The sequence below is a fragment of the Myiozetetes cayanensis genome, unplaced genomic scaffold (assembly GCF_022539395.1).
Source record: "Myiozetetes cayanensis isolate MyiCay16 unplaced genomic scaffold, myiCay2020 scf20-37, whole genome shotgun sequence".
Classification (NCBI taxonomy): domain Eukaryota; kingdom Metazoa; phylum Chordata; class Aves; order Passeriformes; family Tyrannidae; genus Myiozetetes; species Myiozetetes cayanensis.
In genome coordinates, this window is record NW_026087412.1 from 6,820,552 (window position 1) to 6,834,462 (window position 13,911).

At 43.2% G+C, this 13,911-nt stretch overlaps 1 protein-coding gene across 1 annotated transcript in view; it reads left to right on the forward strand.

The window, feature by feature from the left end:
- Nucleotides 1-9,454: 9,454 nt before the first annotated feature.
- Nucleotides 9,455-13,911, forward strand: part of BAIAP2L1 (BAR/IMD domain containing adaptor protein 2 like 1) — a 32,988-nt gene continuing 28,531 nt past the window's right edge. Inside the window, exon 1 of the mRNA XM_050317306.1 lies at nucleotides 9,455-9,716. Within this exon, the coding sequence (XP_050173263.1) occupies nucleotides 9,666-9,716 (51 nt within the window). The 5' untranslated portion in view covers nucleotides 9,455-9,665. The remainder of the gene's footprint in view (nucleotides 9,717-13,911) is intronic.

Sequence of the window (13,911 nt, forward strand, 5' to 3'; positions counted from 1 at the left end):
ATGGGAAAGAGTCACAAAATGAGCAGGAAAGGCAAGAAGTAAGGGAACATAAAGTTAGAGCGTGGGAATGGGAAACAGGACCTCTGTTAGGTTGTGTGTATGTGCTTTATTTTATACAATGTTTTCATGCTATTATACTGGTAAATAGAACCTGTAGCTGGGACAGGAGAAACTGAAAATTGAAGAAATAGAATGAGACTGGCACAATGAAAAAGGTGTTCAGAATTTGAAGAGCACCTGACCCCAGCTGTACCTGCTGCTATAGGAGGGTGGCACCCAGGGAGTTCCATCTTCAGGTCTGGAACTCCACCACAGCTCTGGTAAAATCAGCATCACACTGTGATGTGAGTCAGAGCAGCATTAACATCAAACAGAATTCGAGCTACAGCACTGCCCTAATTCATATGCTGCTACCCACTTTCTTGGTGGACTGTGTTGGCAGCTGAGACTAACTCTGAAGCAAAATCACATTTCCAGCTCTTGTTTTGCTCAGAAATTTCAACTAACTGCAGAAAAGTTTACTTTAAGGTGCTCTGGTGGATGTTTGTTATCAAGTGGTTCCTCCTATGTAAGTGGGATTCCTACTTAGCCTCTGTCTGCCTTTCCCACTACTCTGTGCTGCTGCTGAAGAAGGGATGTGGCTTTGGCCCACACTGTCTACTAACAAAGAGTTAATAAAATATTACACATTTTTACATCAGCTCGTTAATATTATCCAAGCAGGAGAAAAACATCCAACTGCTGGTTGGTGAATCACCACAACAAAACACTCACGTCTCTAAAAAGTTCTCTCTCAAGGTAAGTGATGGGTGGTTTTAAATGCCCAGTTACACAGCCCATTTGTCCTGGTCATTCTGCTGTCACTGCTGACGTGATGCTGCGTAATCACCACAGTTCTCTTGAGCTCATGGAAAGTTCCCCACAATGAAAGAAAATCAGAAGAAATTAACTGCTCATTTTCCCCTCCCCGCCTGCAGTTGTTGCAGTGACCAGTTTCATTGTTGCTACTGATGAAGGTGTTCAAGATCTCCTTGTCCACTTGCTACAACACTGCCTGTCTTTCACCTTCCTGTTTTCTGTGAGGACAGATTTTGGTCCTTGAATGTTGAGGATGCTTTTATTCTTTTTATAGGCATTATTCCACTCTGAATACGTCTCACCCATAATAAAGCAGGATTTCAGCCCTCTCCTTAGTCATGGTAACGTTGTCATCGTGGCGCTGTTACAGCTCTCATCTGCATAATTTGCAACATCCTTTTTTGCCTGAAGTGCCATCCACAGGTATAGACAGACCTGAACAGGTTACACTGCCCACATGTCTCACAGTGGAGTAGTTCTGCTGCTGAAAAGTTGCAGGCCTACATAAAAAAGTTTGGGGAAAAGAGGTTGTAGCTTTTCTCCCTGCGTATTTCTCCTGCAGTGCTGAAGAAGAACTACTTGTATTGATATTTTCATCAGTAGTATTAATTCTGCACACAATCTCATCCCTTAGTAAGTTCCAGAAAAATCAACACAGCAGGTTAATACTTGCAGGGTTACTTGAAGAGTTAGTCATGAAGCTGAGAATTAAAATGGACTGGAGGTGCAGGACTTCTTGAAAGAAAGACCCAGCTGCTCACAGTGAGGATTTTGAAGGATTCAGAAATTGTAGGAGAGAGAGGAACCATCTGTTCTGTCAGCTGAGGGAGGAAGGGGACTTAGGATACTGATCTCGAATAAACTCATAGTACAATATTACATCTTTTCTGGGTGTTCCAAAAAAGGAGACAATCGTAATTGTCCTTTTTTTTAAATTCATTACTATGTATGGTTATACTTTTGGTTCAGCCTTGTGTCTTGGTCTGTAAATACTATACACAGAACACCCACAGGCAGAACCAGATCACTCTGATGACTTTTCACACTTGAAAGCATAAATCCAATTTCTAAAAATTTCAGATCTAAACTGATATCTGAATTTTGCAGCTTAGGCCCTTGCCTCCATTGTAAAGAGGGAGTTTGAGTGGGTTTGCACTATTGTTCTTTTGATTTACTTTTAGTTGCTAAGCAGTGTTACAATAGTAACAAATGTGGGCAGAGATATAAAACTTTATATAAGGCTTTAGCTGCAAGCATGTGTGTTCTATGATACTAATGAAAAACAGGTTTACAAAGAAATCCCATCTACACAGCACAACCAATAGGTGGATGAAGAGCAGCTAATACAAATGAGTCATGTACAACAGCAAACTCCCAATATTTTAGGAGTCAAATTATCAAATTATTTCACAAATCCTGTCAGTGTAAGAGTTTCCTGAGTAATTGTTTTCTCTCTTAAAAGTTGACATTATTGAAGTTTAACAAAAACTCAAGAGAATAAAAATGAAAGCTAGGCTTCACTAAATTCAACCAAAAATTCTCATTAATTCTAGTTCAACCAAATTCTGTCCCAAATTTAGTAGAAAGAAATCAATCTCATGGTCAAAAGAAGATCCACTACATCCCTTCTTTCCTAGTTTGGACAAGTAGTATTGTACAGGCTTTGTATATGGACAAGAGCCTTAAAATTTAACAGATCATTTAACATTTCTAAATCTAACATTTAGAAACCACTGAAGTTACCTTGATATTCAATTCAATGAATTCTAGAATGGAACAGCAGTAATGTGCAGCATAGAGTAATTTGGTACATCTCCTGCATCCAGAAACCAGGTTCTCTGCTTCCAGGACAGTGAGTTCTAAAATATTCCCACAAATAGCTGAAACTGAAATTATAGTTCTTATGTGAAGAGGACAAAATAACAGTAAAATGCTTCTTCCTCAGAAGGAGTGCAACTGAGCAGCTGCAATGTCTGTATTGAATCACAGCCCAGATAATTCTTACCTGTAAGTTACCTGTAACTCTAATAATTCACTGCCTTAATAACATGGAAGAATTCTGCCTTAGAACCCCACTGGAAGTCAGTGCCCACTGCATCATTACCAGAAGCCAAGTGCTTTTTTTCTCTTCTTGTGTGAGGTCAGGATGGCAAATCAGCTCCTTAGTTCACTCCAGTGCTCCTGATCACCTACAAAACACATGGCGCTTTACACTCAGGATCTCCCTGGCTGCTCCCTCACCTTTCCATCGAAATTTGAGCTGCACCCCGAGAAAAGCTCATTGCAAGGAGCTGCTTAAAGGCCAAACATGTCCAGCCACAATGGATCCAGCTGCTGCTGGAACACCCCAGTCTGCCCTCTGGCTCTCACACCCTCTGCCGAGCCCCAGGGCACACACCGAGCACCACTGGCATTATCGTTCTGTGCAAATGCCACAGGCAGGCTGCAACACAACCACGGGATTAGATCGGGCACTTCGAACCAAAAAACCAAACCAAAGTACTGGTTAAGGGTTCCCAGCCCGACTGGTGGAGCCCAGCAGTGATCCAAACCAAGCATTGGCCAGCAGGGATGCAGCCAGTATGTCCTGGAGCAAACCCACCAGGAGCCAGGTGGATTTGAGCCATCCCACACCACTTTGCCTCGAGGCTGAGAATCTCTCCTTGTGATACAGCCCACATACTTTATTTTCAAATGAGAAAGCTGAGCAGAAATGACAAATGTCAAGCCAAACTCTTTCAGGAAACTCATAGGAACTGAACTGACTTCAGTGAAGCCAATTAATCAGGAGTTGAAAGCCACCTGTGATCACTTGAACTTCCCTAACCATGCTGTTCTCCCAATCTCAGTGTAACTGGAAGTCTAGTTTGACCCTAGAGCTATCACCTTTCAAACAGTGATTAATCAATCATCCTCTTCCTGCAAATCTCCAAGACTGCCTTTTGCCAGTCTAATCTAATCATCATCTTCCCATCTTTGCAGGACAGTCACAGATTCCAACCACCTCCTTGCTTGGACATTTTGCAAGGTGCAGGACCTCAAGTGGAGACAGAAACTGTCAGCACTGCTCTGGGCCTGCCAGGAGACACCCTCAGAGCACACAGGGGGCTGCACAGGCCCCTAGGACAGGCAGGATTAGAAACATCCATCCCAGGCTGCACGGCTGCTCCCAGGATTTGCGTCGCTCTGCATCACCCATCGCTGCCCGTGCACTTTCTGGAGAGCACTGCTAGTATTGTCACCAGCCAGTGGGTGTCTAGAAACAAGGAGTGGGCAGGCACAGCAGTGTTAGATTCTACTTCAGCAGCTTCCTAGAACAGCAAGTGAACAGAAGAGGAGAAGGCAGGCTCATAATGAGTCCACACAAAGAAACTTCAGTGTGGTTCCATCCAAAAATATCCATGTACGGTTTTGGAATCATATTTTTATTACCGAAAAAAATAGATATGGATTACTTTTTGGGTGTCAGTACAGCTCCTAAAAAAATGTTCACAACTAAATGGTAATACAGGAAGAATATGATGTAATCTTTTGAATAGTTTATTACTAACACAATCTACCCTGAACACTTTTGTAGTAATTCTCCATGGCAGCAAGGCTGCATAAAATAGAGGGGTTAATGAGCTGCAAGTTTCTTTGCCATGTGGAAATGACATTCTAGGAGTTCTGCCACTTTCAAAGTACAATCAAACTACCAGTATTATGTACTTGGTCTACCTTTTCCTAGCTGGGAAAACGAAGAGGTAAAAGTACAGCATGAAAATTTATGTTATGATCTGCAAATACTCACGGAAGTGCTGCTTTACACCCGGTGCACGTTGAGTTCCCAGCCCAGCAACAGCATCACATTCCACCTGAGGGTTAATGTTCCACCCCATAACAAACACTGGGAATTCCTACTCTGGTTCTCATACCCAGGGCACTGACATGACCAACACCAGCAGTGTGCAGGTCTGTGTTTAGCTGCACTCTCCACACTCAGCCCCAGGCAAAGGCAGTTTATCCCTCTGGAGCAGTGCACACCTGTTGTTAGTTAATCCCCAGCTGACAAATGACAAAAGGGAGGATAACAAACAGGTAGGTATTTAAAATACCGTGTTTTCAGCGTGAGTCATAAATCGCTGGAACCTAAATAGATTAGGAGTTTATAACAGGAGTTTCGCCGGATGTTGGCTTGCTGCTAGGGCTGACTTCCAAAATAAAGTTACAGATCCCAAGGCATATTTAGGTTTCAATAACATGAACATACAAACAGCACTTAGACTCTTGAGAAAAAATTCCAAGGCTGTGTCTGAGCAATATAAGCGCTGTTTCATTTGCTTACCGCTAATATCTATCCTGTTACGTTATAAAGCACTTCGAGAAAGCCTTGTGCACACAGATGATGTTTCTTCTCCTCCATCGTGCATAGCTCGCTTGCCATCTAGTGGGCATAGCACGCGAATTAAAGCATCGCTACTTTCAGCAAGAAATGAGCAGCCACAGAATGTGTGGGAATAACAGTTTTGAATTAAACATTTCAATTAACAGCAGAAAACTATTAGCCCAGCTAGCAGTACTGCTTATTAGGTTCCCTTGAATGTTAAATTTTGTCTATATTCCAGGCAATCTCAAAAAAAAACAAACAACAAGCTTTTTAAAAAAACATTCTTCCATACCATACATTCTTTTTGAGTCTCAAAAAAACCCAAACCACAATGATGAAATCAGATTATATAATTCGTCTCATAAATCTGCCAAAATAATTTGCAACATGAGACAACTGAGACACAAAGCACAAGCATCCAAAGCACTCATCTCCAAGATAAAATCATCATCCTATTTTTAGTCTGGAGAAAGAGGAGTTAATAAAAAGGATCTTGGACTTCTTTGATTCAACCCTCCAAAGTACAGTGAATTAATTACACGTTTAAATTGGGCATTTGATTAAGTGTCTTCCTTGACCAGAGATGTCAGTGTCTTATTGACCTGTAAGTCTGAGTTACAGCTCATTTGCTTTGAAACCAGCTCAGGACAATGAACAGCAGGGAACAAAATGATTTTGTGCTCGCTTGCATCAATTTAAAAATGGTGTAAATCCTTTAAATTATCCAGAGCTGACTTAGACCAAAACGGTCAGTAAACCTTCAAAAGTTTTATATAATTCTTCAAGTGACGCTTTATGTGAGTTGTAGTGTGCATTTGTGTTGTCAGTTTGGAGGGGATTAAAATACTTGAACAATTCCTTCTAAGTGTCAACAGAGGATAAAAAATATCTATCAATCAGCAAAGCAAGCTGGTAGAGTCACTTTAATTTCCTGTTCAGAAAGTGTTATTCTAACTCTGTTGTTTGACAACACTAAATAACACACTGTGTACACTTTTTTTTTCCTTAATCAAGTTAAACATCTGCTAATGACCACAGGGAATGAAACAGGCCTCAGCTGGCTGTACCATGCATATGTGATCGCTGCTTAGCCACAATTTATGTAATTAGTTACAGTCATATTAAGCTACTCAAACACATGTTAAAGATCTAATGATGGGCTGACATCAATGGGTCTTTCCAGCATGCTTAAACATTTCCAAAGAAGGTTTGAATATGGCACTGACATGCAAACAGGACACATAGAGAAAACAATCACAGGTCAAAACATTACTGTTTTTAAAGAAATACATGTATTTACTCAAAGGAATATTTCTGAGTACTTGTGTTTTCAAAAGCTGTATCAACAATACAATTTTCTCATTTCAATCTCAGTTCTATAAGGCTGACAAGACATGGGGAAATTTTTACTGCTGCTACTCGTGTTCCAAAACTTAAATGCTGCAAGGGAGAACTGGCCTTCTGCAGGGAACAAATATAAGCATTTATTTTGAGTGAGTCCCTCGACAGCAGTTTTGCTAAATCTATGTGATTCTACCCTTGGCCAACATGGAATGAACTGCTGGATCCAGGCCCAGAGCAGGCACTTCCCAGGAATACCTGCGGGAAGCCAAGTTCAGGTGCCAATGGCCTCAGTCCCAGCCCAGCCCCTGTGCCTGTGCCTGGTTGCTCTTGTTCACACCCACCTGCCAAGGGCCAGGAGCACCTTAACCACGGCAAGGGGCAGACCAGGAGACACCAAAGTCCAAGTCATCGCTTTGAAACAGGGGGGGCTGCTGGAATTATGCACAATTACAGGCCTACAAACATTTCGGTTTGACGTCAGGAAAGCGTAATGTGAGGCAGCAGGGCAGGTAATGAGGAAGGAGTTTTGTTTTCTCAATAGGCAGCGTGTCACAGTCTAATATCAAAGCTCATTACAACACAGAGGATGTCAGTTAAGCATGAGGAGCTCAGCTGGATGGGTGACACTTCAGGGATAGACCCACATAAAATGTTAACAATTCTTGTCAGCTATAACACTGTAGATGATTTTCTTTACTTGCCAAGTTACAGCCTCTTTCAAATACAACTTTCTGTTCTGTTCCTCAACTGTTCCTTCCTGAAGACTCTCAAAATTCAACTGGATGAAGCCCTGAGCAACTTAATGCTGAAATTAGCCCTGCTCTGACAGGTGACTGGACCAGGTAAGCTACTAACCTGCCAGGTTCCCTCTAACCTGAACTCGAGCAGTTATTGCTTGAGACACAGTAAAAAGAACAGACATGCAGCAGCATGGGTTCACCACCAAAGTAAGAATACTTCCTTCTTCATCTTTCTGGACAATGAAAACATGTATATGTTAAAAGTAAGTGTCAAAAAAAGTAATCACACCATTCTAAATTCCTGTTGTTTGCACACATCAGGATTGACTCCATCTAAGATAACACTAATCTTAACACACTGTAATACCAAAAACCCCCTACTAAGAGAGCAAAATATTTACATTTGTATTACAAGTACAAGCAGACTTTTGGTTTCTAGGGAATTTTAAAATTTATGATTTATGGCAATGGTCTGGATACTTAAAGAGCTGGATTTGCCTGTCCATGTAGTTTCTGTCTGATATGCATATTTCATTAACACTTACATTGTCATTTACTATGACTGAACTTAGTGTGCCAACTGGAAACAAACACCCTGAATTCCGGGTGAGCTCCCAGAGCTCCACAGTATTCAGAGGAAGGAGAAATGCTTTGTCCCTAACAGGAATAACACTGTCTGCTATACAGTACATTCCCAGCTCCTTTAGCAAGAACTGGGGAAGGAAAACTCCTATTCTACACCTTCCTTTGGGTACTTGCTCCCTCAAATTCCAAGGCCAGGTTGTTAGGGAGGGAGGTCCTTTCCAAGTACTAGCATATAGTAACACAAAAGCAGAAGTACACAGGCATGATCTAAAACTCTTCAGACAAGACTCGTGACTCTTCACCTCATGCTCAGGCAAACAGCCACATCATATTCTAGACAACTGTTTGTATGAGCAAACACTGCCTAATGGAATCATAAACTGTTGACTTGGGCCCCAAATAATTCATTATGCCTCTAGCATAACATTATAAATTTAATTGAAAGGCAATTAATATCATACCTACCAGAAGTTTGCAAAGACTTTACCTGGGAATATGAAGTCTCATAAAACCCACTCTCTGCCCTGAGTTTTAGCTGCATTCAAGACAACACTTTAAGTGCCCGCTGTTTTCCCAGATAGTAAATTGTTATTGTAATTCTAAAGGCACCTCCAATGCTCAAATGAAAACATTTTTACAGCTCTTGAAATCTGGTAACAATCTCCTCCCACACCAGAGTCCAGTATCTAGGGTTGTGTTCCAAGTCCAGTTTTCTCTTCCTGTCATGATTTTATTGCTGCAATAAAGTGGGGGAATCAGAGGGAGAGACAGCAACCACGAGAGGGATGGCCAGTGTGTCAGTGCAGTGATTGCACCTCACACACTCAACACCCAGCACCAATCCTAGTTTTCAGTACCTAAGGTTATGGAATTCCCACAAGGTCCTTCAAGATAGTGCTGGTATTACTCTATCAGAAAGATATCCCAACTAGCACACTTTAAATTAATCTCAAAATCTTTGGCCAATATACGGTCCACAAAAACTTACAAATTCCTAGAGCCTTCCTCACCAGCCCTGCTTCATGAAGGCCTCGTGAGTCAGCTCACAGAGAAAAGATGACTGGGGGCACTGTTTTATGGGTGTGTACTTGAAAGAAATGGAAAACTTTAGAGTATAGCACGGGTAGTGCACTGGGCCAGGATCCGGGAGAAAGACGTTGTTGTCCGTGCCTGAGGGGCTCTGAGGAACCCCCCTCATGTGAAGATGCTGTGGAAGAGAGCAAGGAGACCACCCCCTGCCTCAGCAGCATCGCTAGGGCTACACTAATTAACTCTGACAAGACCAACTAATTAATTCCTACAGAATCCTCACTTAATTGCTGGGAGGAAGAGTTTACCTCCGGCTTCCCTGGGGCACCGGCAGACTTGAAATGACTTCCACACGGCCCAGGATGGGCTTTGGCAGCGGGGCAGGGGCTCCCGGAGAGGGAAGCGGGGCGGAGGGAGGAGGATGAGGGAGGAGGTGGCAGCTCAGGTAGCGGCGGGCGGGCGGTCCGGGCGATGCGATCCGCCCAGCCCAGCCCAGCCCAGCCGTGCCGTGCCCGCCGAGCCGAGGCGCGGTGCGGTGATGCGATCCCGTCGCTCCCCGCCCAGCCCAGCCAGTCCTGCCGCGTCGGGAGCCGCGGCCCCGCAGGTCCCGCCCCGGCGGCGCTGCCCCGGCTGGTTCCGCAAGTTTTTGACAGTTTCTTCGCGGCCGAGGGGGAGCCGAGGCTGCCGCGGCGCTGCGCTGGGGCCGGGGCGCTCCGCAGGACCGAGCTCAGCCAGCCGGCACCATGTCCCGGGACCCCGAGGAGGTGAACAAGCTGACGGAGAACACGTACAAAGTGAGTGCGGTCCGGGGAGGGGCTCCCCCGGCCACCTTTGCCCCGGCGGGCCGCGGCTCCTCGCGCGGAAAGGCAGAGAACTTCTCTTTTCCCTGTTTTCCCCCCGTTTCCCTCTCCGTGAGTGGTCAGGCCGCTCTCCGTCCCCCGCCAGGGCCGAGGCTCCGCCGCAACCCCCGGGCGGGCACGGCCGCGACAGCCCCGGGACAGGGCGGGCGTTCGGACCGGCTCCTCGGTTCTCCCTGGTTCCCTCGGTGTGTTTCGGTGATAAGGCGGTTTGGAGATCCCGGTGGCTGTGGTCCCGCTGCTTGAACCGTTTCTTCACAGGGGCCACAGCCTAAAAATGGCTTAACGCTGAGTTGAGTTGCTCACCGACGTCCCGAGCTGATAATCAGATTTATGGTGGTGCACCCAAGCACTGCCTCAAATTCGCTTTTAAACTTTCCAAAATGCCTCGTTATTTGTAGAATTAAAAATATTTTGCTTGCGGCCACTAGACGCTTGTTTTGAACTTTTTCTCCCTATAAACTCAGTCCTTCCAAAACACATCAATTCTAACTGGGCAAAATTCCCTTTAGAATCATACTTTCGGCTGGGCAGCATTGGATCCATAATCCTCCTTCTGTACAGTATGTTGTACTAGAGAAAGCACTCAAATTTGCATGATTGAATGCATTTGCAAACTTAACTTACAGCTGCAGTGCACTTGCAGCTTTGAGCCCAAAGGAAAACTTTCTAGGGGGTTGTTCTGTTTTACTATTTACTAAATTTTATTGGTTTGCATACTTCTGAAGATGTTGTTGTCATCACTGAAAGGTCTCTGAAAACATTTACTCGGAGTAAATTTTGATGTTTGTTACTTTTGTTGTTCTTCAACACACACTTAAGTCAACTTTACCTTGCTGTTTATTTTCTTTGAATTTAGATATCAATTTCATGCAAAATTACTTAGGAAAAAAAAAAAAGGAGATTACCTGGCTATAAATGTTGTCCTCTGAACCAGAGCAGGTCATCTTAAATACTCTGGTGCTTTTTGATATCAGTTACTTTCATGGCAAGGCCATAAGTAAACATAAAACCCTCTCTCAGAAGAGCACCTTGTAAACACAGGCTTCACAGAAGAGAAGCCTGGGAAGTTGACTGTTCAGGGCTGTGCCAACAAAGGAATGTTCTACCTTGTCTATTGACTTCGAGAATGTAGCTAAAACAGTTCTACAGAGGAGAGGGAAGAAAATATCCTGTGTGTTTTAATGGGTATGATTTAAAATAGGCTTTAAGGGAATAACAGACCTCTAAATAAGCAAAACCTTCCCTGCTATTCAGTACTTATTTCCTGGGAAAGTTTACCCTTTTGTTTTGTGTTTTAAACTAATTCAAAGGGATACTTAAGACTGAAATAACCAGCAAAAACACAGTAATACAAAGTTAATGTTGACAATGTGATGAAATGCCTTCTATGTAGGTATTTTGAGAGGTCTGGTATGTTGTATCACATAGCTTGAACTCACAGGCCTGGAAACCCTCCTGCCCTGCCCTCATTAAAAATTGAAACTTCATCCAGATAGGGTATAAAGGCTGCTTCAGATAGAAAATGGATTCAGCGTCCACTTTAAAGCAGTTACTTCTACACCAAAGTTGAAATCTTGAAAACAGTTTGTTACCTCTTCAGGGCAGAGAGGAGTAGCCTGTGTATTCAGCACTGGCTGTGACTGTAATCACAGCTCCCCCATCTAAAACAAATGAACACCTCTTTGTGCTGTGCTTCAGCCTGCTCAGCTTTGTCTGGTGGTGCTCAGGGAGCTCCTGCTCTTGCTGTGCCACCCTGGCAGTGCCCTGCTGGGGTGGATAAAATTCACAGCTTCTGTTTGTGCCTCTCCTACCAGTAAGAAGAAAGGCTCAGTCTGGGAAAACCAATTCAGTGTAATGCAGTGATGGCATCTGTGCTGCAGGGCTGAACACAGGCTTTGGACTTCTCAAAAAAAAATCAACTTTTGGATGACCTGGAAAAGTAATAGAAAATTAAATTAAGTACCTTGCTGGTCTGCTATTTCTGGGGGGTTTTGTTGTGTGTTTGGTTTTTTTTTTTCTTCTTACAGTGCTAATCCATTGGATTTATTAAATACATAGTAACCTGTGTTATACAAAGCTTCAAAATATACTTACAGAAGTCATCAGGTGACCCTTTTATTTTTATCTTGTTCTTCCTTTCTGTTGTCAACAACACCAGAAAGTGAATACCTCAATGTTTTTCAGCTACCCTGACTAAGTAAACAGCATAATTCACAAATATGTGTGCACACACAAAACCCAGGGCTGCCATTTACCCTTTATGTAACACCTGAAGAATCGCCCTTCACGCACGATAGGAATGGCACGTGCAAAATGAAGCCCAAGGGTGTGGGAGTCGATGACTAAAGTGCTCACAGGTTCCCTGGTATGACACAGCCCTGCCCCTGTCGCTCACCCAGGTGACGTGACATGATGTGAGGGGACATTGTGTGACCCCCTCGTGCGTGGGCTTGAATTGCAACCCCGGGAAAGTTGTTATGTCTTGGTGTGTCCCCACAGCCCGTACAGCGTTGTTTTATCTGCTGTACGTGGGGGAAAACTACTTGGCATCCAGCTGGGAGACACAGAGTGCAGGGGAAAGGGGACAAAACAGGAAAGTGCTGAGCTCCAGACCTGTCCTCTGTGTGGGCTGAGGGCCGGGCAGGCGCTCGCGGAGTGCTCCCGTGGTTTGAGGTTTCCGGAGCTCTTCATAATGGCAGGAGAGCTGTGATTCATTGCCACTGCTAATCTTGGTTTTTAAAGATCTATTGCTCTGTACTAAAGTGAATCTCACCCAGATATTTCGCTTATCAACCAAAGTATAATCTAAAAAACCAAAACAACTCGCCCAAATAACCTCTTTGCTCAGTGGAGTGCTGTGTTCTCCTCAGGGGTACTGTAGAATTACTTTGGCAGGCTGTATTGTTTTATCGTGGAAATATATCTGATAAATTCTGTTTGAAGTCCTAAATTCCGTGTTTTTGTATTTTAAAAAGACTGACAATTAGATTAAACTACCAGGCCTATTTACCAAAACTAAAATTCACCTGTGGTCCTAGCACATGCTGCAGTCAGGCTGTTGTTTAGCATCCCTGAAATCTAAATCTAACTTGTGGGAAGAGGAGCCTTTGGAAGTTTGTGTGTGTGTGTAAAATCCAATTCCACCTCAGTGCAAATTACCTCTTTTGACCTTACTTGTAGTAATGCCTACTGAGAGTCTATTCTTGGGCAGGTGTTCGTAGCCTGGAAAAGTTTGTATTTGAAACACAGGATGATATATTAATGTTTCTTTTAAACAAGAACTGTTCCATCAAGACAATTAGTAATTAGTCGTAAGAATTAGTCTTTTTGAACACTAATGACTTTAAAGAAAAATTTACTAATTTTCAATGTGAGAAATAACATTTTAAATCAAATCATTAGTAGCTCCACAAAGGTTAGCTATGAACAGCTACAGCGATGGAAATATCAGTGATGATGCACACCAAGATGGACTTTGCTAGTTTTATAATTTCAGATTTCTACCCAAATACTTTGCTATTCAGTCTTGCAAAAGTGCCTGCAGGATGTAAACTTGAATCTACAGGGAGTCTATGCATTGTTTAGTTGTGTTCATACCTGCTGAGCTATTGTTCAGTGAGGTGTGTCTTTAAGTAAAAAGCAATGCTGAGCATTTACAGGAAGGCACTTTTACAATGGCTGTCATTTGTTTTGAAGATTAGTGTTGTTTATATGACTATCAGGAACTGTGGGAGATAGAATACCTACACACAGCAAGTGGAAATACAAGGCTTCTTCCTCCTCAGTCAGCTCTGTGCTACCAGGCTGAATAACTCACAGTGGCTTCCTGTAGGGAAAGGCAACTTTAGAAAGGATGATATGAGGTTTCAATGACTCAAATGACCAGAATAGGTTTCCCTCGTGCTTTTTTGCTTGGAAGGTCATTTTTGGCAACTCTAAAGGTCTCTGCATCAAACATGTTTCCAGTTGCCTGTTTTGAAAATGTTTCCCTTTATTTCCATTCATCCTAAATAATAGAAAGCTGTAGGATCTGATCATGTGCCTCCTCTTCTCGTTAATTATTCTGTTCATGAGAGGTAGAATGTCACTGGAATATAGGACACACGATTGACAATTAGGAGGCCGTGTT